At 36.7% G+C, this 26,792-nt stretch overlaps 1 protein-coding gene across 2 annotated transcripts; it reads right to left on the bottom strand.

Moving 5' to 3' along the window:
* Nucleotides 1-1,749: 1,749 nt before the first annotated feature.
* On the bottom strand, nucleotides 1,750-26,782 carry Blzf1 (basic leucine zipper nuclear factor 1). 2 transcript variants are annotated; one of them, XM_063253626.1, is made up of 8 exons: nucleotides 26,629-26,782; nucleotides 25,336-25,409; nucleotides 17,463-17,495; nucleotides 14,246-14,682; nucleotides 12,518-12,717; nucleotides 10,428-10,556; nucleotides 8,583-8,802; nucleotides 1,750-3,067 (listed from the first exon to the last, which is right to left on the bottom strand). In XM_063253626.1, the coding sequence occupies exons 2-8, from the start codon at nucleotides 25,364-25,366 to the stop codon at nucleotides 2,882-2,884; spliced, it is 1,236 nt and encodes a 411-aa protein (XP_063109696.1). In that variant the 5' UTR covers nucleotides 25,367-25,409; nucleotides 26,629-26,782; the 3' UTR covers nucleotides 1,750-2,881. The 2 variants fall into 2 exon arrangements, with proteins under 2 accessions (XP_063109696.1, XP_003468733.1); XM_003468685.5 differs by lacking the exon at nucleotides 17,463-17,495.
* Nucleotides 26,783-26,792: the final 10 nt, after the last annotated feature.

The following is a 26,792-nucleotide window of genomic DNA, read 5'->3' as shown; positions in this document are numbered from 1 at the left end:
TTTCTATTCAGAACTTGAGACTCTTACTCTTTCCTTGCTTATGAACTCTTTTTCCCTGTACTCATGTTTTTTCTTAGGCTGGTGACAGGTTTGTTAATTTGTTAAAAGAACAAATTTTGATTTCCTTGATTCTTCACTGTTTCTTAAATTTCCATTTGGTCTACCTCCACTCTGATCTTAATTCCCTTCCTTCTAGCTTGTACTTGGTCTTTGTCTTTTTTCTGGTTGCTGATTTAAGGTCTTTTTTTTTTTTTAATCAAAATTGAGTACTGTTATCTGAATTATTCGTAGATACTCTTAATTTTTTGTCTTTTTCTTTTTTTATCGGTACCGGGGATCGAACTCATGACTACATATTTGCAAGGCAGGTGCTTATACCACTGAGCTAAATGCCTAGCCCCTATTCTTAGATACTCTTAAACCAACAGTTATAATCAGTGTGCCAAGAGTTTGTGGCTATGAATGTATACATAGTATTTTAAAATTTTATTTTTGTATTGTGGTAAAATATCCATAGAATTTGTAATATAAAGTTTTAAATGTGTAATTCAGTGACATTAAGTACTATGACACTGTGGTACAACTATTACCACTGTCCACGTTAGAACTTCTTTATCATCTGCAACTAAAACACTGTATCCATTAAACAATAAACACCAGTTACGCTCTCTCCAAGTTTTGGCAAGTAGTTCTTTTGGCTCTTTTTCTAGGAAACTCGTGGAGCTTTATTTGTTCTTTCATGTCTAATATATTTTACTTAGTGTAATGTCTTAAAGTTTTATCTACATGCATCAATACTGCTTTTATTTCTGAAATGGAATGTTTTGCATGTATATACTCAATTTTGTTTATTCATTTATTGTTGACACTTGGCTACTGTGAATAATGAACACTATTACTATTATGAACATTGGAGTACAAATATCTACTCCTGTCTCTGCTTTCTATTCTTATGGGTACCTACCCATAAGTTGAACGGCTAGTCCATGTGGTAGTTCTGTTTCATTTTTTGAGGAAGTTCTCTACTGACTTTCATAGCTACTGCATCATTTTACATTTCCATGAGCAAAGCAAAGGTTTTGGTTTTCTTTATACCCTGGCTAATATTTGTTATTTTATTCTTTTGTTCACTGTTGTCCTAATAAGTATCAACTGGTATTAACTTCATTTTTCATTTAAGATTGGGTCTTACTGAGTTGTCCAGGATGGCCCTGACTGAATAACCTTCCCGCCTTAGCCTTCTGAGTAGCTGGGATTAAAAATGTGAGCCACTGGGCACAGCTATATTTCCTTAATGAGTGATATTTAGAATCTTTTGAAATGCCTCCTGGAGATCTGGGTGTTGTTTTGTATGGTGTGTGTATATTTTAAAGAGAGCTGTCTACTCAAATCCTATGTTCATTTATTAGGTTGTTTGTTTTTGGTTACTAAATTGTAGGAGTTCTTCATTTATCCCAGACTCTTCTCAGCTATGTGATTCCCAAGTATTTTCTCATTCTCTGGGTTGCCTTTTCACTCCATCCTCTGAAGCACAAGGCTTTTAAACGTTAATGAAATCAATTTATCTACTTTTTTTCCTTTGTTGCCTAAGCTTCTAGTGTCATGTCCAAGAAATCACTCCCAAACTCAGTCATGAATATTTTTGTACTACATAAACCTAAAGGAAAAGGTAAAGACATAACTGTGAATATTAAAAGATAAATAGAAGACTGGAACCAAAGCACAAAATTGTGAAGTGGGGAAAAGAAATATTCAAAATAGAGAAATTTATTGCATGATTCAGACCAAAACAAAAAAGAACTTTAAGATAACATTAAAATATATTAGTATTTGATTTATCTTTTGAAGATTTCTCTGATTGCCATTTCAAATAATTTGTGTAATTCAACATAAGTACTTCATGAATATTTTAAAAGGACAAAAAATGGGCATTTTACAATGGCTCATCACATAATTAATATATATTATGTAATATATTAATTGATGAAATTTTGAGTTAATATTCCTGATTCTACTTTCTCTACCATACACTGTAAATACTAAATTGGATATTCCTGTTTTGAGTTGTTTGCCATAATGAATCAATAGCTAAGAATTTTGTTTCTTTTAAATAAGTTAGATTGTACCTATTCAAAATACAGGCTCCCTTTTAAAGAAGCAACTTGAGAACATATTTTGTTTATGGATTTACTAATTTAGCTCTGAAATATTTATTTTCTTTATAGCATTTAATTTTACAAGATTAGTCTCTTCACCCTTAGAATTTTTGTAAGTCCAAAAAATTGCCATAAAAGGAACACAACTGGCCAGGGATTTAGCTCCCAGCATAAGCGCCTGACTTGCAAGCATGCAGTTGTGAGTTCGATCCCTGGTACCAAAAAAGAAAACAAAAAAAGGAACATAATCTATTTCTTCCCCTTCAGCTGTTCCCTTATAGTGGACACAGTGGGGGTCAGAAAAACCTTTTCAAAGCTTTATAGGCCAAAAAACTCTGCTGCATTTAGTCGACTTAGCTGTTGCAATGCAAAAACAGATTGAACAGCAGTGTATTTGACTCATGCGTGTTTCTGCCTTTAGTGTACCAAAATGAAACTAGTCCAAATAAAATATCCAACAAGATAAAATAATAATTTAGGGTCCAAAAAAAGTTCCTGTGTACTGCCTGGAAATTATTCTTTGCTCTAAATATATGAATATAGTTTCACTGTTTTCTTACCTGAGATATTTATTAAGACAGTGTAATGTGGAGTCCAGTACATGAAATACTTCTGTGAATACTCATAATGTAGAGGAAATGATACTACTTTTAGCATCCTAGGGATCCCAGTCCCCAAGTAATAATGATTCTTCAGTAACAAATACGTCTCCAACATATTGAATGTTAAAGTGCAATTAATTCTCCTTGGCAGTGACTGCAGCAATTGAAAGTTATATTCTCGTATCTAGTATATGGATGAAATCGCCCAATATTTTTCTTTGTAGCAAGCAATGTGGTTGTTGAAGACTCAGGAAATGGACTGTCAGCTGAGCTTTCTGTACAGGTAACTGGATCCAGAATGCGCAGAACCTAAGGAAAACGGGACATAATGTCAGATGTATGCAATATGAACTATAAAAGCCTTTGGTTTCATTTACATAAAACAATTTCATTTCATTGCTATGGAACTGCTCTGCCATACATAATAATATTTGACTGATGAACCTGAGAAGTTATCTTTTTTTTCTTTCATTCTTTTCTGGGGGGGGGTGTATTAGGGGAGGTTGAGACATGGTCCCACACTGTAGTGTAGGTTGGCCTTGAACTCACTATGCGGCCCAGGCTGGCCTTGAATTCATGGCAATCCTCTTGCTTCCACCTCCCAATTGCTGGGAGTACAGATATGTACTGCCATACCTAGCATTACGGCCCTTTTCATAAAGCTATTAATTAGTAATGATGTCCAGTTTATTACATTACCCTAGTTTACCTATTTTTCAAGTAATGATGAAATTATTGCTTTTATGCATATTGATGAAAATGTACAAGAAAATGAGGTTATATCAATTCTATCTCAAGTGCTATCAATATTTTATCTTTAACCAAAAAACATCCATTGTCCATTTTCAATCTTTCATTTAACTGCTTAGGAACACGATTCTGTCTTTATTCTTCTATTAAAATGCCACTTCAAAATCTTTGGTCACATATTTGTAAAATAAATGGCTTTTCTTTTTACAATCTGTATGTATTATTCTATGGTAATTATTCTACGGTAATAATGGTTTCTATTTTATGAGTCCCACAACACTATGCTCTTTCTAGTCTGCTGATTTTCCCTGCTCTTTTTCCTTTACTGAGATTTTTGGACGGCAAAAATTCTCCACTTAAGAGGAAAGATAACATGTCTGGACTACAGGTATTCTATCATGTTCTTATTCTCCCAATAATCATTACATGATGATGAATTATGTTTCAAAGCAGTAGGCATTGCAATTGGAAAGAAATTATAAAAAGAACCAGGAAAAGTCTTTGAACTCAATATGTAGCTCAGGTTACCGTTGAACTCATGATCATTCTTCCTTAGTTTCTGCACTGTGGAGATTACTGGCTTGTGCCACTGTGCCTAATTATTGGCTTCTCTTGTCTTTTTTTAAAGGCAAGGTCTCACTGTGTTGATCATATCACCTCTAATTCCTGGGATCAAGAGATCCTCCTGTCTCAGCCATTGATTAGCTGGGACCACAGCTGTGCACACTTATCTGTCTTGGATCTCTATTTTTCAACTAGACTTTGATTGTTCAGGTTAACTTTTGAGATCCTTGAGTTTTTATGGAAGTTGGTTAAGTGTTCATGAACAAGCAAAAATGAAAGGCTTAAGTTACTAATAAATTTGAAGGAGAAAAAAGGAACTTTCTAAATATACATGTTTATTACATTAAAGGTGTTGAAAGAGAGAAACGGTAGAATTCAGTAGAAGGAAATGGAATGAGATACTACTAAGGATAGAAAGACTTCTGAATTTGTCCTAAAGGTGACAGGAAGGATTTTAAGTAGAGTGCCTCTCAGGAAGGTCATGTTATAAAGGGTGGAAAATGGGAAAGAAGGCAGACTTAAAGCAAGAGGGGAAGAACAGAGAAGATAGGTTATTGTAATTATTCAAGAAATAGTGGCACTTTGCCGAAATGGGCTGAAAAGTTCAGGAAACAGGAAAAAGGGCTGTCAGTTTTGTTCAATGGGAAAGGTAGAGGGATGAAGAACTGAGAGAATAAGGGGATCCAGACCAAGCCTTGAGAATACCAAAATTGTAGAGTAAAATGGAATGATCTGAGAAAGTCAAAAAGGCATAGGGCTATACAACCCAAGGGAAGATAGTGGTTAAAAAGAATGGCCAGCTCTTCCAAATGCTGGCAGCAACTGAGTAGCCAACAACACAATTACAGAGGAGGAGAAACAAGGTCTTGGCTAAAGATGATGAATTTAGTTTTAGGTACTAATTCATTCAGTAAACCTTGATCATCTGTGTGTAATATATTACACAGACCCTGAGGAAACACACAAAGGCATTTCCTACCCCTTAGCAGTATATCGTTCGGGGGGAAGAGGGAGAACCAAGCAATTACAATTTAACACGATGTGGAGTGATGCTACATACGTGAACACAAGGCAGTGGAAATCAAGAGAAAGAACAGGTAGATCTGCCAGAGATTTAGGGAGCACCGCTTCCCACAGGTGGGACAGAGGCCAGGCAACAGGAGAGGTGCTGCGAGAGGAGTCTATGTAGAAAGACATGCAGGGGCTTGAGGTTCAACGGTCTCTATGTGAAAAAGGAATAGAGACAACAGGAAAGGATTCTTGAGATAAGGAAATGGAAAAAGATCATGAAAAGCCTTCTATACTGTATGAAAAAATTCAGATTCAAGAATGAGAAATACTGAAACTGTCTGGAGACAGTGCTGGTATTTTTGAAGTGCTTCTGGCAACAGAGTAGAGGACTGAACTATAAGTAGCTAACAAGTGAGACAGGAGTGTTGGAAGGTGACTGTGCTATACCAGGTTGGTGATCTGAGCTTGGAAGCGGGAGCAAATCAGGACGAACTAATAAAATTTTATTGTGAAATTGCTACTTATTAGAAACTGCACAGGCATTGTAGGGATTATTTTCTCAAATCCTGAAAATATCATATACAGTATATATAGTTCCCTAAGACACGGAGTTATAGGAAAAGGTTGTTTTCTCTTTGGGATCTAGGTGTACAAATGCGAAACCTAGGAGGAAAGAGGGTATTCTATTTTTAGCTGCGGGGAGAACTAAATAGAAATATGTAGCTGGATATAAATCTCTTGAAATCAGAATATATATCTCAGGTAGAAAATTCGCAAGCATAGAGCTTAGGGTTATAGGATAGTCCATGCTGAGAAATACTGACAGACAAAAGAGTTTCAAGGAAGAAACACTTAATAAAGTAAAATATAACCATAAAGTAAATACTCCTGACCTTCCTATGAGTGCTCTGCAAGAACAGTGGGGCTAGAAGTGTTCTACTTTTAAGTGGCGTCAGAATTAAGGAATGGGTGGTATGCAGGAACAAGTATGTGTCCAAGTACACTGCTGGCTGTGAAGGAAGGTGTTAAAGCCACATGCAGGAGACTTATGATAGGGGAATTTTGCTTATTAGATGGATGACACTTGGGCATGTTCTCAGTGTTTTCAGTACCCCAAAGAGGGAACAAAAACCAGAGAAAGAATAGATAACAACAGCGTGGGGAGGGCACTGATGAGCCTCTACGTTAACTGTGCTTTAGGGACCAGGAGGAACTCTTTTTCCTGGGAGGAAAATGTCCACAATGCTTCTTATCAGAGATACAAGCTTCTAGATATCAAGTGAGACTATGAGGACCTGTGTCATGCTTTTCTTCTTAAATCAGGAATGAAAATTCTCTACTGACTGTAAGGCAGTAGTTTGATAGGTATCAAAATAAAGGGCACGCAGCTGAACTGACAAAGGACTACTGGGGTTCCCAGGATACTAGGGTAGAAGGATCAAGGAAGTGAAGTACTTAAACAACCGGAGGACTCTCCTTGAAAAGAAGACAGCCATCTCCATTTTGGATAAACTTGGCCCTATCTCCAAACACTGATATGTACAGAGCCGGCTGGGTTATTTCTTTGTCCCTTCAATTGGCTTTAAGCAATGTTAACAGGGCCAGCTGAAGAACTGATGTGTAATCTCTGAAGCAAAGCAACAGGTCAGTGTTACCCCGCCCAGTGACTTCCCAAACATATTGAGTGGGGCAGTATGGAGAGCCGTGCTGGCTGGGACAGAGCCTCAGGAAGGAGGCTATGGCTTCCCGTGGCAAAAAGGACTGGTTTGGTTTTAGGTCATGGCCTTTGTTCCCGTGAACCACCATCTGGGCTGAACTTAGGGCCCCTTGGCTCTGTTGTAGCTTGGCATAACTGATGCCATCTTGTGCCCGGTATTTGACTTGTGCCCTGTATTTGACCTAAAAAAGTGAAAAATGACTCAGAGTACAAGGCTATGAGAAAAGATGAATGAGCTGCACCCACAAGAGAAAAAAATTAACCTGCTCAACAAAGAAGCAGAATATGGGTCTGGGGATTTAGCTCAGCAGCATAAGCACCTGCCTGTCAAGTACAAGGTCGTGAGTTCAATCCCCCGCACCAGGAAAAAAAAAAAAAAAATTAAGCAGGATACAAGTGTCAACCAAAATTATTGTAAGATTCTAGCTAAACTGTTTCCATCAGGATGTCTTGCTTTACGCTTTTCTGCTTTAAAAGCTCTGTAACCCTCTAGTTCAGGGCCACTCGAGCTGACTCTGAAACAGGGGTCATGACGAGTGGTCACTAGGCTCAGCTAATAAAATCCCAAAATTTGTCAGTTTGGCTGCTTGGATTCCTATACTGATTATGAACCTACTCAGGTTCCCCGTAACTGTATGTACATCTTAGTGTCTTTACTGTCACTATGGCTTGCCCTGGAAGTGGTAGATTAGAATTAACTCACTAGAATTCCAATAACTTGTCCATGGGATTACAAATATAAACCTTCCTGCACTGTCCTGAGGAGGGGAAAGGGTTCTCTATAGACAGGAAGGGAGAGAGGCAGGGAGTGAGCTGATAAGATGAAAGACATAAAGAGATCAAGGGACTAAAACTAATGACAAGAGCACGGAGGAGGCAAAGTCAGAGTGAATGACTTATAACTAGATAGAAAGGAAACTGGGACAACAGACCAGAGAGAGGTGAATACTGTAACAGTGGAACAGTTCTAGTGAATGACAAGGCCTAAGAGGAGGACATGAGAGATGGGAGCTAGAGTCTTTTTGGGGGTATGGGGTTGGGGTAGGGTAGATTTGAGACAAGGTCTTGCTGTGTATCTCAGTCTGGCCTTGAACTCTCAATTCTCCTGCCTTAGCCTCTTGAGTTCTGGGATTATGGGCACGCACCATCATAGCCAGGTAGTGCTAAAATTTTAATGGAGGAGAACTTGGTTGTCATCATAAAACTTTGAGACCACAGTATTAATGGATGGACCCTGCATGGACCCTGAATTTTTCAGGACCGTCCATACTTCGTATGCATTAGTCTACACTATTTGGCACATTCCTATCTATCTGTAGGAATTAAATAGTTTCTTAGATGGGAAGTAACTTATTTAGTTTACTAATGATTACTAAATTAAAAATTTACACAGCATGTTTTTCCTTAAAATATAAAGAAAAGGACTATCAATGATTTGTTAGCTTAAAAAAAGGACCTCTTTAGCAGTAATGTTAGAAAAAATTAAACTCACCAGAAGAAATAATTTTCTTGAAGATCACAAGTTACTAGATAAAAACTATGTTTGTTTTATGTTTTTTTAAAACCAGGAATTGAACTTGGGACCTTGCTTGGCCAGGCAATTGCTTGTGCAACTGAGCTGTATTTTTGGTCTCTAGATAAAAATTATGGGCAGACCTCATATTTCCAAATTCCAAAGCCAAGCACTTTTCATTAGAATATGTCATTTTTTAGTGAAGGGAGAGTGAAATTCCACAGATCATAAAAGCAGCTCTACAGATGAGGAAAAATATGCTCTTTTACCTTTTCAGCCATCTTCTCAGCTGGCGTGCTGCAGAATTCAACTGCTGATGGGATCTTCTTTTGACTGCTGATGCGAACATTTCCCAGAAGATGAGAATGTACTGCCTTTGCTAAGTTGTGATTTGTTAATGCCAGTTCTGCTGTGCTGTGGGGCTGGGCACTAGGGAAGTAAGTTTGCTCTCTTCCCCACTGTAAGGAAATCAAGAGCTCCTCCAAAAGTCTGCACAGGACACACATGAGAATGAACATTAATCAGAGGACAAAATGTAAAAATCCGTAACAGCACATAAACGTATTCCTGAGATTATTTAACCCCTTGTTTCTCTCAGAGTTCAGGAAACCTGGTAAATTTTTATGCTATAAAAGCATCTGTCAGTCTACTAGGAGGTCATCTGGAAATCAATCAACAAGTATTACCTTTAGAAATTACCCCATTTTAGTATACAAACTACTGATTTAATTTGTATACATCTATGATTTTTGTTTTTTGGTGAGTTACACTCACTGATTTTTGAATGCTAAACCAATCTACAATACCTGAGGTTAATCATACTATCTTAGAATGTGTAAACTTTTTTTTGTCATTAGAATCATTAAAATTTTCTTCAGGATTTCTGCATCTATAATCTTTACAGACACTGGTCTGTAGTTGCCTTCTAATGTCTCTGGTTTTGGTATCATGATAATGCTGGTCTCAAAAATATGAACTGTCTCTATACTCTGAAAGAATTGGATTTTTTTTTCTTAGAAGTTTACTAGTATTTACCAGTGAATCCACAAAGGTCTGAAATTTCCTGTACTGGATGGTTCTTAATTACAAATTCAACTACTTTAATACGTCAGTGCTATTCATATTATGTGTTTGTTCTTGAGTAGGCTTTGATAGTTTATCCTTTAAGGAGTTTGCCAATTTCATCTAAATTATATTTATTGGTGAGAGTTGTGAATAACATTTTCTTATTATCTTTTCTATGTGTATACAATTGATGGTGTATCCTTCTTTAATTCCTGATTATTAGTGTATATCTTCTTTTAGTTTTTCTAATTAGACTGGCTTATGGTTTCTTTTCTTCCAAAGAACTAGCATTTAGCTTTCTTTTTATTTAGCTCTGATCCTGTTTTCCTCCTTTTATCTATTTTGGGTTTAATTTGCTTTTTGCATTTATTGAAGAAGTTTAAAATCAAATGAAATTTTTCTTTTCTAAATAAACACTTAAAACACTGAATTTTCCTCTAAATATTGTTGGTTTCCTTTCACGGATTTTGTGCTTTGTTTTCCTAATTTCCCATGCAATTTATTCTTTGATTCTTATTCATTATCTTGGTAATAAATTATACAAAAGTACAGATCTTTTATGGAAGGTTGTTCATTTTTTGGGAATACTCTCAGTTTTAATGATTTTGGAGTGTATGAAAATGAAAACAAACACTAATACTACAGTAAGTCTTCAAAATGATCTTCTTATTATAAGACAGGCACATTCTTCTCCAAAAACCTGTATAAAACTACTGTAATGATAACCAAAAAATGCATTTAAATTCAGACATTCCTTCTATTAAAAATAGTTCTCTTCCCAATTAAGTATGCGAAAGGAAACATGTTTTTATGTTTTTAGGCCTCCTCCCTTCCAGGGCATCTATTTTATGGTGTCACTCAAAGTGTACATCCAGTAATCTATTAAATATGGACACATACACAGACACACATACACATAACAAAGCCAAAAATCAAATGAAACAAGAAACTTAAAAAACAAAACAAAACAAAACAAAACAAAAAACTTTTACAATAAAAACAGCTGCAGGAGAAACCAGAGAAGTTTAGAATGTAATCCAGTGACATACTTCTGGGCAGCTACCATTTCCTGACGGAACTGCTCCCGTTCACTCAGGAGGTCTTGTATAGCACTTTGTGCATCCCGGTTTTGACGCTGTAGAACTGCTTTGGAATTGGTTAGCTCATCTGCCATTACCCTGAAAAGATCAAAATCTTACCTACAAATTCACCAACAATAACCATGTACAGAAATTAATATGTTAACAAAGAAGATTAACACAAGTTGCTTTGTAGTTTTAAAATTTTCACTAAAAATTGTTTCTTTAGAGCTTATTAAAGTATCCAGTTAAAATACTTAGTTACAAAATGACAAATTAAATAAGCATTTTATTTTTCTATATACTGACTGACTTCTGAAATTAATCTTACTGCAGCTTTATGTGGTGAAAAATTAAATGTTTTTTTTTTTTTTTTTTAAATATAGAAATGTTTTAAGAGGAAAACAAAAATGAGTTCTTTCCCTACTACTCAACTATACTTTGCTTTTAGGAAAACATTAATGTAGGATGGCTTCTGCAAAAGGAAGGCTGTCTTTTCTCCTTCCCGCATGTGCATTTCTCTATGTATAACATATATTTCCTCCCAAAATTATGTGTATTTTCAATATAAATGTTTAAAAAATATGTAATTTATTTACAAAAATGGATTATTTAATACAAAGTGTTCTACAGTTTTTTTTACTTATCTTTGAAAAATTTCCATCTTAGTACATGTAGAGCTATCTGACTTCCAATTTTAAAAAATAAAATGTTTTTGTTATTTAACCAGTTCTTTATTGCTAGAACCGAAGCAAAAATTTACACAATAGTCAGCTGAAAATCCTAAAACTTAAAAGTCTCAGATTGGGCCAGAGATATAACTCATAATATGGTGCCTGCCTAGCAAGCACAAAGTCCTGAGTTTGATTCCCAATACCAGAAAAAAAAGTCTCAGATTATAGTTATTACTAAATTTCTTTAAGTGAAAACAATTTTGACATTAAAAATAATTTTCATTGTCTATACTGTTACTATCAGTATGTCCAGAAAGTTAATCTGTGTAACATACAGTGGTACCTTGGTTCATGGACCCAATTCTGTCCATGATTCTGGTTACAAACCAAACTGGGTAAGACCAGAATCATATTTGCCCATAAGGTCAACATGAAACCTAACCACTGAATTTGATTCAGTTTTCATCCAATCAATCATGGAAGGAATCTTTTGTGAACTGAGGTAATGATTTGCCTTTTAAAGTGTTTAATAAGAAGTAACTTTGATTCCAAGTCAATAGTGATTTGCTTCAAATAGCATACGATACTGGCACAACTAGAAATCAAACAAATGAAGCACTTTCAGAGAATAATCAACACTAAAAAATATCCTGAAACTACTAAAAAATATTTCCTGAAAATGTATACATCACTATCAGTGATTGCCTAGTGTTATACACACTAGATGAGTGGTCTACAACTGAGCTACATTCCCAACCGGAGTGTGTGCTTTTTAACACGTTAGAGAGTGGTCTCATGCAGTATGCTACAAAAATGCTATAATTCCTATTTATGCATGGATAGAAAAAGGTTGGGAAGCTTGTTACACAGACAAAGAGCTCTAAGAATAGAATGTGGAGTTCTCAGGACTGAGAACAAATCTAGTTTTGTCTTTTGTGATTTTAGTATTTATCAGATGCCTGAGTTTAACATTTTGTTTTGGCCTTAAACATTGCAGCAAGGGAGATTTCCAGAATGAGAAGGACTCTTATTCCTCCATTTAGGGAGACTGTGTGTTCCTTCTGAGGAGATAAAGTACTGTATGTTAAATAACACACAATGTACTTTGGCAACCTTAGAAATTTTCACACTTAATCTACTTTCTCGTGTTATAGCTACTTTCTCATGACAGAAGAAAAACTAAGAAATAAGCCAGGCTCAGAGGTATATGCCTACTTTCCCAGAGGCGAGAGAGGAAGGAGGATTACAAATTTAAGACCATTCTGGGCAATGCATACCCTGTTTCAAAATCAAAAATATATATATCTCAGTGTGAAGGTGCTGGGTAGTTTGTTCCTGTGAAGGATAAATGACAAAGATGTTAGTACTATTTACAACAGATAGTACCTGCTTGCGAGGAATTTACTTCGCCACACATCACACTGTATTGACATACGTTCTAATTGTTCGGAGAGCTGAGCTGTGTTTCGACTCAGAGCTTCATTTTCTAAAATAAGCTGATTCTTCTCACGGGCTAAACGTTCAAAGTGATACTGAAGATCATCCCCAACAGAAGCCACCAGCAACTTTTTTAACTCACGATTTACCTAGACGAGAAGAACATAACTAATATAAGCTCAAAGTAATGCCACTGACTTTATTTTTTTATTTTTTTTGTCTTTTTCGTTTTTATCGGTACCAGGAATCGAACTCACAACTGCCTGCTTGCAAGGCAGGTGCTTATGCTGCTGAGCTAAATCCCCAGCCCCTATGCCACTGACTTTAATGGAAGAAAATTAATGAAAGAGAAACTATCTGTGTCGCTTGGATCTCCATTATTTAAAGTGAGTATCAAAAAGCAATATTAATAGGGACTGGGGATATAGCTCAGCGGTATTAAGCACTTTCCTGGCAAGTGCAAGGACCTGAGTTTGATTCCTGGTACCCAGCACCACAATAAAAGTAATTCTGAAGTTGCACAACACATACGAATACAATCTATATCTATAGACAATGTGGTTATAAACTGAGTCTCTGTAGTAACAATTATCATGAAAATATCATTATCATGAAAGTAAACTGCTGCCATTCAATACATAAAGGGAAAAAAAATCACAAAACTAAACATAGTCACTTCGCTGAAAAAAACAGAGAATGTTTTATATGGTTTTCTTTCAACATTTTAAAATTAATCTTGTATTCTATGATTTTTAGGACTTTTAACTTTAGGAATTTAAGAATAGGAAATAATCTAGGATATCTACAAGTAATCCTTTACACTGTTATTGAAAAGAGGTACGGCTGTAGGCACTGAATATCACTGGTGCTAATAATAATTGTGAAAGAATGTTATAACATAGAAAAACACTAATAACTGAAAAATGTAGATTATAAGATGAAATAAATCTTACAAGGTACACAATTACATCTGGGTGGTATAATTATAAGTACTGCCATTTTCAACTATATTTTTCTATATTTTCTAAAATATTCAGGAGTAGATATACATGGATTTGTATTCAGAAATTAAAGATATACAAAATTATTCTACTAAGTACATTATAAATACATATGGACAAGAATCATTAACTATCATGTTTTTAAAAAGTCACAAAAATCACCATCTAACCAAAAACACATATAGTCTAACAAAAAACCAGGGGAGGGTTCAGTCAATTTTATGATGACATAAAGATTAAAGCAACACAATCAGTTTTTTTTCCATTTATAATGAATACATGATAACTTATTCTACCATTGCTTTTATTCCACATATACTGTATAATGTATACACAGGCAGAGATCCTTGGAATCTATGAATCCTTAAAACAAGCCCTGCTAAATTCATCAACTTCAACACCTGACTTACTGCATCATTGGGTTGGCAGTTTCCAATGGTAACCTACTTATACAATTTACAAGTGCCCACAGCATCTCACGTCTCCTCCATCTCTGACCATATTCTCAACATAATCGGTAAGAGGACTGATAGAGACATGAGAAATTTAAGAAGCGTTTTAGATAACTGACGACCTATGATAACTGCCATTTCCATGAAGAAATGCAGTTTTAATGTGCAGGCTTGGAAGGACGAGTTGTAAGAGCACTGATTAAAGCCAATTAGGCAATTCTTACCTCTGTCTGCACCCGGAGCTGGTTTGAAAGACCTTCTATATCCTGCAGTAACCTCTTTTCAGAGTTCTTGAGTTTTTCCAACATATTCTTTACCCCTGAGAGTTCTTTTCTAGGTTCTGTAACTCCCTCTGAATGACCAAGGAGTTCTCCTTTATGATATCCCAGAGATTTAACTTTTGCTTTGTTGGGGATGTCATGAGTTATAGCAGCTTTGGGAACAAATATTCGTACAGCTTCAACTTCCACTGCCTTTTCAGTGACAATCTTCCCTAGCTGAAGAACTCCTGGGCTCTCCGAGGGAACTGCTTTCTTTCGTGGACTCTGAAGGATGTGATGTTTCACGGATTGGACTCTAGAGATGACTTCAACAGACTTAGGTGGCTCCTCAGTTTCCATTCCATCTCCTGCTCCTCGGATTGGGGCTGAAGTAAGGATGACTAACAAAAGGAAAACAAAATATGCACTACTTACTAAAAAGTCATGTTAAAAAATGCCAAGACTATTGCCAAACATTCAGAATTACTGGCAAAAATTATTAGAAAAAGTTATAGTTTCAAAACAATTAAGTGTCAAGAAAAAAATGAATTAAGCTCAAAATTTAAGTTAATGGCTTATGTCTTGGTAGAAAAATGCAAGATAATGGGAATCATAGTACTTGGTTCTGACTTCTATGTATCAGTATAACCCTGGGTAAATAATTTTTTATGCTGCTGAAGATCTAGGAAAATAACTTAATCCTCCATTAATCTCTACATCCTGATATGTAAAATGGAGACAGTAAGACAACTGATATGGTTAAATGTGTGTCATAAGGCAGACATTCAACAATGCTAGTTAAATACAAAAACTGCAGTAGGTATAAAGCATGATCAAAAACACAGAGCATATTTGCATTTAAAAAACATGCAGTAAAAGACACACTGCCATGGATTTTCTTCAAAATACTTCCCCTCTCCTTGAACACACTTATCCCAAGGTTCTTGCCATTTTCTGAAGCAGTTCTAGAAGTCTTCTTTGGTAAGTGTCTTTGTTGCACTGCCATGACTAAACTTATTCAAAAATGTTGACCTTTCATCATTATTCTGACTTTGGAGAAGAGCCAGAAGTTGCACAGAACCCCAGCTGGATAAGGACATACTGTGGTATCCTTACAAGCCTGCTTTCCTGTTGGATGGGATTTGGCAGCAGTGTTCACCATATTTTGAATCACACCTCTTAAAGATTCTGAAGCAGAGACTCTGCTGGCAGCTGATTTCCTGGATTCTGACACCAGAAATGGAATTCTCCAGCAAAAGCACTGTAGGAATGGTAGGCTTGTTTGGCGCGACGTTAATAAAGCTGTTTTACTGCAAGAAAATACCTAACAAGAATACTTTCCTGGGATGTGTGAGCCTTCTGCTTTTCACTGAACTTATTTTTCTTCATCTTTCGATTTGACACAAATACAAAAACTACAGAATAGAATAAGTCATCTTCACATACAGTCACAAATCGCCTGGTTTTTATTACTGTAATTTAAAAAGACTTCATTATTAACATACACTGGTAAGACAAATTTTACCTATATTCTCATCACTCACGTCTCATTACTTTAACTGTCCTCAGTATTTTAAGTGCTTGAACTCACAATAAATTTTTAAGCTCAATATATTATGTCTTGCAATAATTTCATTTTTTATTTTATGACTATCATATATTGCTTTAGGTTAATATTGTATAACATATTCTTTTGTTGTATATTTATACTATTTCTAATTCTTACCACAATAAATACAGTTTAGTGAACATATCCACGTTTACAGATTTTTCTCAATTTCTGAATTCTTTTGTTTTCTTTCTTTCTTTTTTTTTTTTTTTTGAGATAGGCTTTTGTTATGTCCTCAGGAGCTAATTGCAAACTTCTGGATTAAGGAGTACTACTACCTCACTTTCCCAAGTAGTTGGGGTTATAGGCTTATGCTAGTATGTCTGACTTGAAATATTTGTTTCAAATAAAAAAAATTCCAAAGCACAGAATTGGAGGGTCTGGTAAACATCTGTACTGTCAAACTGCCTTCCAAAATCATTCTTTAATATATCAGTAGATCTATTCCTTATGTCCTTAGGTAGTTTTATTTTATTTTGCATGCTCAGTTCCTATAATTAACAGTACATTAGAATACATGTGGAATATTTAGAACGATGTTTGGCACTGTAAGCACTCACTATAATGTTAGGTCTTATTATTATTAGTCTTTCAAAAAACTCCCCAGTAAACTCTGGATGTTGATTAAAAAGGGTAAAAGTTTACTTAATGTTATTAAAATAGAATTCTGACTTTTATTCCTTTGCACAAGCCTCAAAATTGTATCACTAGACTACAGGGCTACTTTTTCATTTAATAGATTTTAAAAAAAAATTTCCTATGTACATAGCAATGTACTGGGAATACTGAATTACCTTAAAAGGGAGAAAGCTACAGGGGGTAGAATTAATGTGCTTTAAAGTATTTTTATATTAAAATAAAAGTGACACTTCAGTATGAAATGTAAACTAAAATACATTTGGGACTACTTTCAAAAAGATAAAGGAACACAGTATTTCAAAATGTCAGATAAAGGGTTTGGTATATTAATTAAAACATGCTATTACACGTTAGCACTAAACCATTTTAAAAATAATTCCTTTTGTGTTCATAAAATCTGGTTTTAAGTGTTTCTAACTTTACTTCAGGTAGATTTAATGTTGTTAATAAGACATTTTTGCATATAAGAAATAATGTAGAATCATTTTTTAACTATAGGTTAATAAAATTATTAGACAATAATAAAAAGATCACTACAGACATGAAAACCAGGCAAAGTGAGTCTTAGGAAATAAGAAAAGGGTGTGATACTTTATCAAACAGGATTTTCAAGTAAGTCATCACATTTCTGAGTTGGGATTTTAAATATCACAAAATGGTTAATATTAATTTTAAAAGGCAAAGAAACCTTAACAGGTATTTAATAGAAATGTCTTTTTTAAAAAAGCTAAATTCCAACAAGCAAGTTCAACCAACACATTTCAATACCGATTTACTATTTCTTTTATTTATACTGTTCTACTTACTCAAGCATTCATGAAAATCAAAGTATGCTATGTATTATTAGGCAGCTTCCACTCTGTACCAACTGTGATTCTAGCTCATGTGGACAGGAAAACAGGCAGTGAGAGACAAGGCTGTACATTTTCTCACCTGGTAGCTCATCTTTCAGAATCCAATTTTTCCCTGTGACACACACAGAAACCTTTATTACTCAGGCGCTGGACACAATCTGGGGCACATTCATGAGCAATGACTTTCTCTCAAGTCAGAAGACAAAAATCTATGGGACCAACTCCATAGTTATGAGGAATGCTTGAGTAAAGCAAAACATCAATAGTGACTCTTCTTCACACTTTAAGTGGAATCAACAGAACAATATTTGTATTACTGATTAACATTTCCACTTGTGATCACTTCTCAATGGAATAAAATATATCTAAGATTTATGAGTCATTCTTTTTTCTTTTCCTTGTGGTATGGGTGACTGAAGCCACTGCACTGAGCTAAATCCTCAACTCTTTATGTCTTATTTAAAGACAAGGTTTTGCAGAGTTATGAGGTTGGCCAGGTTGGATTTATGCTTGTGATCCTTATGCCTCGGTTTACCAGGCTTGTGCCACTACACCTGGTTGGTTTATGGTTCATTTTTGCTGCCTTCCCTAAGGATTGGTAAGTGTACAGAAAAACAAATAAGATCACTAGTCTAACATTCTAGAATAAGGGCTGGCAAACTTTTCCGGATAGGGCCAGAAAGTAAGTATTTTAGGCTGTGTGGATCTAAAGTCAAGTATACTACCTAGGTACTTAAGTAAGAAGTAGAAAACCAAATATTTATGGGAAATTAAAGTGATAATAGTAAGTAAAGTTTTTAGCAATACAGATCTACCAATAAGGGCAGAATTCTATTTCACTGTATTTGGGATAACACCATGTATATGGGATCCAACGTTACTGCTCCCTATCATCAATCTGACTGAAGACCTTTTCAGGAGACGTGAGGGCCACACTTTGCCAACTCTTGCTCTAGAATGAGAGACAAAACATGTACGATTTTACAGCCCATCAGTGAGCAAGTATTATAGAGATGGGTTTTCTCCATCACCCAGATGCGGTAGCGGAAAGAACATCAGACTACAAGTTAAAATAAACTAAATTGCTACAGTTATGCATTGTGAACCTTGGACAAATCACTTTGTCCATCTCTAGTCCCTCAGAGCTTTCCAAATAAAGCAAATACTACAATATTTCAAAATAAGTTGCTTCTCTTGAAGACCACACCATTGGCAGCTCCTTAGGGTGATGACAGCTATAACTCTGTTTACCAGCTAAGAAAACATGCTTGGTTTAAAACAAAAAAAGATTAGCCTTTATGAGGTTCATAAATCAGTTAATGCATACCCAGAAGATTTCACTGAAACATCCAATAACCCAGTCTCTTGAAAACTGCTCATTTTCCCCTCCTCACTAAATCATTAATTTCTAAGTCAGTGATATCATCTGACACACTTCAGAATATATGCAAATTCAGCTACAAAACAGATGTTACATGGTAATTTTTTTTTTTTTGTCTTTTTCCTTTTTTATCGGTACCAGAGATTGAACTCACGATTGCCTACTTGCAAGACAGGCGCTTATGCCGCTGAGCTAAATCCCCTACCCCTGTTACATGGTAATTTTAAAACAGTAGTTTTAAAAATGCCATCAGTATAGCCTAATAAAGCTTAGTTATCACTAGATTAGAAAAATATGTCATAGGCAATAGACTTAGTAGTCCAACATTTAGTAAAGCAGTATCCAAACACCACTCTTGGTACACGCTCAGTCAAACAAGTGCAAGAGCTCTGCATACTGCATCTCCTTGCAGTTTCACAGCACGTTTCAGTATGTTAAACTCTATTACACATGGAGCACCACCTTTCATTTCATCCAACATTTCCCAAATTTACCGGCTTGGAAAGACTTTTTGTACCTAACCTCTACTATCCCACAGAACTAGTGTTCAAGTTACATCATATGTGTTCAAATTAGATCATGTTAAATATGTGTTCAAATTAGATCATTTTATATGTATTTAAATGTCTCAGACCTCATTTTATGTAACTTTACTAGCTATAATTTTAATATTGCATCCAGTAAGATTTTTCGACTTCAACTGTAATTTTCTAAATGTTACTATTTATTGTATCTTTCCCTTTCAGACCAGCCCAAGAAACAATATTATATCCCTCCTATGAAGACAGTATTGAGACTATGTCCTCTGAGAGGAACTGCTGCTGCTGTCTCAACATGCTTCTTTCCTGGGGCAGTTAAAAGAAATGCACACAACTGACAACATTAAGATAAATACTCTTTTGCTCTTACCAGGAGGCTTAGTTACTTTCTTGACTGAGATCAAATACCTGACATCCACAAATAAAAGGAGGGAAAGTTTATTTTGGCTCATACTTTGTAGTTTTGAGTCTATGGTTGGCTGGGCAGCATAGTAAGAGGGGCATCAGAGGAGAATCAGTCCATGGCATGGCAGGCAGAGGGAACTGACCAGCAGCAACAGTAGCCTGCCTTCGTTCTGTCACTTTACATTCCATCCAAGCTATAAACTTCTATTGGTGTCACTCATACCCAGGGTGGGTCTTCCATTACCTATATCCTTAATCCACTTTCACACACCCTAATCCAGATACCTTCAAGTGCATGAAGCTTTGGAGGGGACATCTAGATACAGGCTGTAACACTCTGATGCTGGTCCCCAAAAGACTTATGCACATCCCTTTATGCAACAGACATTTAATCCATCTCCAAGAGTTGTGAAAGTCCTAACAGTTTCAGCAATCCTGAAAAATACAAGTCTAAAGTCTCCTCTGATATTTAAGGTGAAAAGAAAGTTAAACACTTCCAACATAAAATGGCAAAACATAAACATTTCCCTTCCAAAAGGTACAAACAGGAGGATAGGAAGGAATGGTATCAAAGTAAGACCAAAATCCAGAAGTGCAAACAAAATCCTGCAGTTCTCCATCCAGTACTCTGTACAATCTGTGGCAAGATGTAAACTCCAAAGGGCTTGGACGGCTCTGTTCCTACAGCACAGCTGGCACTTGTAGCTCTCTAAAGAGCTTGGATGGCGCTGTTCCTATAGCACTGCTATAGTTGTAGCTCTCTAAAGGGCCTGGATGGCACTGTTCCTACAGCACAGCTGGCACTTGTAGCTCTCTAAAGAGCTTGGATGGCGCTGTTCCTACAGCATTGCTGTAGTTGTAGCTCTCCAAAGGGCTTGGATGGCTCTGTTCCTACAGCACAGCTGGCACTTGTAGCTCTCTAAAGAGCTTGGATGGCGCTGTTCCTACAGCATTGTTGTAGTTGTAGCTCTCCAAAGGGCTTGGATGGCTCTGTTCCTACAGCACAGCTGGCACTTGTAGCTCTCTAAAGAGCTTGGATGGCGCTGTTCCTACAGCATTGTTGTAGTTGTAGCTCTCCAAAGGGCTTGGATGGCTCTGTTCCTATAGCACTGCTATAGTTGTAGCTCTCTAAAGGGCTTGGATGGCGCTGTTCCTACAGCACAGCTGGCACTTGTAGCTCTCTAAAGGGCTTGGATGGCGCTGTTCCTACAGCATTGTTGTAGTTGTAGCTCTCCAAAGGGCTTGGATGGCTCTCTTCCTATAGCACTGCTATAGTTGTAGCTCTCTAAAGGGCTTCGATGGCACTGTTCTACAGCACAGCTGGCACTTGTAGCTCTCTAAAGAGCTTGGATGTCTCTGTTCCTACAGCACTGCTGTAGTTGTAGCTCTTATGGCTTTTCTCTTGGTACCACTCTGCTTACTCCTTGCAACTTTCCTCAGATATCCATGTTTCTGGCTTCTCCAACCTTCTTTTCTCCCCACTACACATCTGCTTCACACTCAGAGCTTTGCACCCTGCCCTGTCAGTGCCACACTGCCTGGCCTCTTAGGCCTTCTTCTGAAGTCTGGGTGGAAGCCTTCTTGACCCCACAATCCTTGGATCCTGCATATGCCTGAAACCAGCACCATGTAGATGATGGCAGGGTCTGCCTCCAGCTGAAACAATATCCTGGCTTTCTTCTCTCTTGGCTGTAGGAGTTGAGTTCCTGGATTGCACAGCATTGTGAACCTATCTTTAGGAACAAATTCTCTAGATTGCCAACTATCCTGGAACACCTGAGGCTCCCTTCTTGAAGCAGTCTTGCACTTTTGCAATTCTGAGGCTGAAAACTGCTGGTTCCTGTCATTCCCTAAAGATATCTTTTCTACTGCCTCTTCAGCTTTTAATTATCAATATTTTCAGCAACCAGATTTTCCTCTGCTCCAGCTTTGCAGTCTGCAACTTTTAACAGAACTTCCTTGTTGGCCAAACTCAAAATGTTTTAAATCATTCCGTTGGCCCTTTTGCTCTTAACTCTCAACACAGATCTGGCTAAAAGCTCCCAACAGTAGCTATATCATTGCTTTAACATTAGACTATCTTGAAATTTCTTCAGCCAGATTTAATTAGTCTGTTATCCTTAATTCAGTCTCAGGAAGTCTCTGAATTAGAGCAAAATGCAGACAAATTTTCTGTCAAAGCATAACACACATGGTCTGGAGTCCAACAGCCAATGTAGTCATTGTTCCTGATTGACACCTCCTGAGTCTCATCTTTTTTTTTTTTTTTTTTTTTTTTTTTTTTTGTCTTTTTCCTTTTTACCGGTACTGGGGATCGAACTCATGAATGCCTGCTTGCAAGGCAGGCACTTATGCTGCTGAGCTAAATCCCCAGCCCCCTGAGTCTCATCTTTACCAGATGCATTTCTATCAGCTTCCTGGTCTTCTCAGCTTTGACCAGAATCTCCCATCAAGTTCAGCTCAAAGCAGTCCAGCGCTTATTTCTTCATTCAGCATCTCCAAACCTTTCCAAACTCTTTCTGCAAGTCAGTTACAAAGGCTCCTGACCATGGCCAGAAAACATCACAGCAACAACCCTGTTCCTCTGTACTAAAATCTGTCTTAGTTACTTTCTCCTTGCTGAGACAAAATACTTGAAGGAGGAAAAGTTTATTTTGGCTCACAGTTTATAGAAGTTTCAATCCATACTAAACTGGTTCCAAATAGGGCAGCACAGCAGAGGGGCATTTCATAGGACAAAGAGTCCATGGTGTGGCAAGTAGAAGGCAGTTAGTAGTAGCAGCAGCAAAACAGCAGCGACCAGCTTTCTTTCTGTCCCCTTATAAAGTGGTAAGTCGGTTCATGAACTCAGTTCTCTCCATAGTTCTGGTTACAAACTGGATGAGAAATGAATCAAATTTCTTCATCAGGTCAATACTATATCTAACCACTCAATTTGATCTGGTTCTCATCCAACTTGATTTGTGACCAGAATTGTGCAGTCAAGTTTGTGAACCAACACACCACTGTATTCCATATATAAGCCTATTGATTGGTGCCACTTATACCCAGGGTAGGGCTTCCATTATTCACACTCTTAATCCACATTCACACACCCTAATTCAATAACCTTTAAAACTCCCCACCTATGAACATACAAGGGTAGGGGACATCTAGATACAAACTATAACACCAGACAATGCAAGTAACTTTTTTTCACTAACAATAGTTGACACTGCATTAAATAAAAACAGAGTAATTGAGTTATCTTCCTTGTTAGGGACGATTAATATCAAATGAGGTAATGTACAGGAAAGTGCTCTATGACTTTAGTACTTATCAGAAACAGTAACAAATAATTTTAATTTCAGAGACCTTGCAACAATAAATCTATAATCATTAATCAAAACACTGTATTTAGGTTTTGCTTTCTGCCAACACCATGCTAGTTGCTTTCATATTATCATTTACTTGCTTTTATTGCCCATGCTCCCTGTTTACTGCTTTCATTAGACTGATTTAATACTATAAAACTTTTCTAATAATTTAAGACATACTGTTGCCCAGCTGAATTAAATTCAATTAAGTGTTTATCAACATGATTAAGCTTTCTTATTTCCTAAATATTTTTCAACCCCCTTTAAAAGTTTGTCACTTGAGGTCTGCTTACTGCAGAGCTCACTGTTGGAAAACAGTTTCCTACCTCTCACTGAAGGGTCTGCCTGCAGAACTCTTTATACTCAAAGTGTAAAACAGGTGAGGAGGAATTTACTTTGAGACATGTTAAGACTTTTGCCTATATTTAGAGAAGATAATATAAGAGCCTAAATTACAAAAGAAAACTGGGTTATTGCTAGTTTGGGAAGTTGTTCCCTAGATAGTCAGTTATTGAACCTCTGTGTGATGGTATATTATGAATGCCAACTTGATTGGCTTAAGAGATTCCCAGATTAATAAAGCACACTTCTTGGTGTCTGAGTGGGTCACTGGGGGGATGACCTTGGGGAACCATTTCTGGCTCCTTTCCTGTCTCTGTTCTTCCTTGTCATCATGAGGTGGGTAGTTTTTTTCCACCATGCTATCTGCCATGATGTTTTTATGTTGTAGTCAGCAAACTAATGAACTGAAATCTCTAAAATCATGAGATAAAAATAAATTTCTTCCTTGAATTGTGTATGTCACATATTTTGTCCCAGTGATGACAGTTGGTATCTCAATTTGCAAACTTAATTTGTTTTATGATTTGGGGGAAAATGGTTGCATTTGTATGTGTGTGAGAAGATGGTTGTGATCATGTTTATCACCTGATGGGAAGTTTATGAATAGAAGCAAACTTTTGCCAAATGCTTTTTTTTTGTGAACTGAGTACATTTGCTAACAGTGTTTGTGAACTGAAGCATAACTATGTTATAAAAGCAGAAAAGAAACAGGCTGAAAGACATTAAAAGATAAAACAGAAGAAGAAGATGAAAAAGAAGGAGATGGAGGGCTGGGAATGTAGCTCAGTGCTAACACACTCGCACAGGATGTGCGTGGTCCTGGATCCAATACCCACCACTGATTAAAAAAAAAAAAAAAACAAATCACCCAGATATAGTTAGAGCAGCACTTCCAAAATAATTTTTCTGCAATGATAGAAATATAACAGTTACCAGTCACATGTGGCTCTTGAACACTTGAGATTAAAAATTGAATTCTTAATTTTAAAAAAATGTTAATTTAAATAGATGTGATTACCGCACTGGACAATGTAAAGGCATAGAGTAGGGTGATAATAAAAGTAATGCTATGGATATTATGAAAAGAAAGCATTTCCAAAGATAGGGAATGATCAACAGATTTAAAGATTACAAAGAAGTAAGGCAGTACCAAAAAAGTGAGTACTGTATATAGTTAATTGCTAAAGGTAGAATTGTATCTCCTAAATATTCTTATGTTGAAGTTTATTATAACCTCCAATCATACAGAGTAGGGTGATTCTATTACCTAGTAAAACTGACGTCCTTATACAATGGAGAAAACAACACAGAGACATGCACATGGGGAGATGCCATGTGAACCAGAAGACAGAGATCAGAGTGGTACACCTGTCATTCGAGGAGCACCAAAGATTGCCAGCCAACCAGAAGTTAGAAGGGTGGCTACCTCTTTTCCTAATCCTTTCAGAGACAGTCCGGCTTTCTTCCCACTTACTTTGATATGGGACATCTAACTTTCAGAAATGTGGGACAATAATTTTCTGTTGTTTAAGCCATACAGTTTGTAGTACATTGTTAAAGCAGCCCTCCCAAACTGACAACAAAATAGAGGTCTTTGATACTTACTAGATGTTATTTATATATTTAAATCTTTAAAAAGTTTATTCTTTAATCTTTCAGTAGACAGGAAATACAAGTGTAAAAATGTTTTTACCCCAAATGCTTAAAAATGAGTAGCTGTATAATAAGAACCATGTAAAGATGATAACATTCAATTGTACGTCTGAATTACTAAAACAAACTCTGCACAACAGAATAAGCATGAAGCAATCTGAACACAAATGACTTCCAAGAAACCTATGAGATTTAGTGAGGCTCAATCATTTCTTCTTTATGTCATCATAAATATCATGCTTTAAAAATAATCATCATCAAAATCAGAACACTTACCTTTGGTTTCTACACTTGCCAGAGTAGTCATTTTTTCTTAATAAAAAAGCACACCAAGACTTCCACAGAAAAATCTAGAAATGTATAATGAAAGAATTAACATGATATCACACAAACACCTTCAATGAATGCCTCTACTTCAAAAATTATATTTTAATTGCTTCTGCCTTTAGTACCTGTGCATTTAGAAAGGGAAGTGTCCTTTACATTCTCTTCTCACAGGTGGTACTGTTAACGCTACCAAGTGTCTCAAAAAAATGAGACATAATTTACTTTTAAATGTTTTGTTTCACCATCCTTACCACTACATTCTAAATTGTTAGAGGTGTATCTTGAATTTTATTTCAGAAATAACACTGAAGTTACTGTAGGGTTTTATGCATCATTGCTACAATGACAAGAATTTAAAAGAAATAACTACTGGGAAACACTGACACAATTTCCTCTCTATATTTATATCGGAGAGAAGCTCCTGTTTAGATGTTTAACGAGACAAAATATTATTGAAAACAATTTAATTTGTACTTTAGGTAATACAATTAAAATGTAAATGAGACAAGAGATGGGAGGAGGGGGTAAGGAGGGGAGAAAAGGGAAGTAAAAAAAGATTTAACCTGTGTTATGTACATGTATTAACTCCCCATGATGAATGTAATCACTATGTACTGCAAACATGTACAAATAAAAATATAAAAATCCAAGGTGGTATAGCTTCAAAGAGTGAAAAGAGTCACACACTGAACATACACTTTCAGAACTGTGTGCACGACCTTACAGAGCTGATCAAGATTCCCGGAGGACCAGGCAAGAAAGATGATACCGTAATACGATGGATTGTCCACTGCAGGAAAACTGGCTTCACTACGAAACAGTGATCACTCTGTGTCTCCACTCGGTTCAGCACGGAGACCCGGTGACTCACTTCCTACACTCACAGATCCTGCTTCACCAGTGGTTTCTGGCTTTGAAAACAGGTGTCCAGCCCCAAGACACGCCCCCACCTTGTTAGAAGATGCTGGCGCTACGTCCCAGCACAGAGAAGTGGGTCCCAAACCTCCAAGTGAGGAGAAGGGGTCGGCTGGGTTTCCAATGTGACAGCGACAGGCGAGAACCGGCCAGCCTGTCAACCTTCGCCGTCTTGGAAAGCCGACTGAATGTCTCTGTCTGAGGAAGCCTTCCGCGAAACATCTTTCCCTAAATCCAAAGATAATAGCCAACAAACTCCAGCCCAGACTTCTGTCCACTCCTTTCCAACACTGCCTCCTCTGAGTTTAGAACCACTTCAGGATTTACCTATAAGATTCTTATTCTCCCTGTTCCCGTCGGCTTCCTTCACAGGCTCTGCGACTCGTTGTCACCGGGTGGAATCCGCCAGGTCCTTGCCTAACCCGAAGCCAACACGCCCAGTGTTTCCGGATTCCTAGCCGCTCCTTCTCTATGGTCACTTCCGTTTCCTC

This window comes from Cavia porcellus, unplaced genomic scaffold (genome assembly GCF_034190915.1).
Source record: "Cavia porcellus strain 051 isolate PalLab524CR breed Dunkin Hartley unplaced genomic scaffold, mCavPor4.1 scaffold_7, whole genome shotgun sequence".
NCBI lineage: Eukaryota > Metazoa > Chordata > Mammalia > Rodentia > Caviidae > Cavia > Cavia porcellus.
This window is presented reverse-complemented; position numbering and strand designations above follow the sequence as displayed.

Excerpts from the sequence above, each read along its gene's own strand:
- Blzf1 (XM_063253626.1), bottom strand. The coding sequence starts at position 25,366 with ATGACTACTCTGGCAAGTGTAGAAACCAAAG. Across the intron at positions 10,557-12,517 it reads AGTAAATTCCTCGCAAGCAG|GGTAATGGCAGATGAGCTAA; the intron begins GTACTATCTGTT and ends TGATCTTTTCAG. Across the intron at positions 8,803-10,427 it reads GAAATGGTAGCTGCCCAGAA|ACTTTTGGAGGAGCTCTTGA; the intron begins GTATGTCACTGG and ends TGTCCTGTGCAG.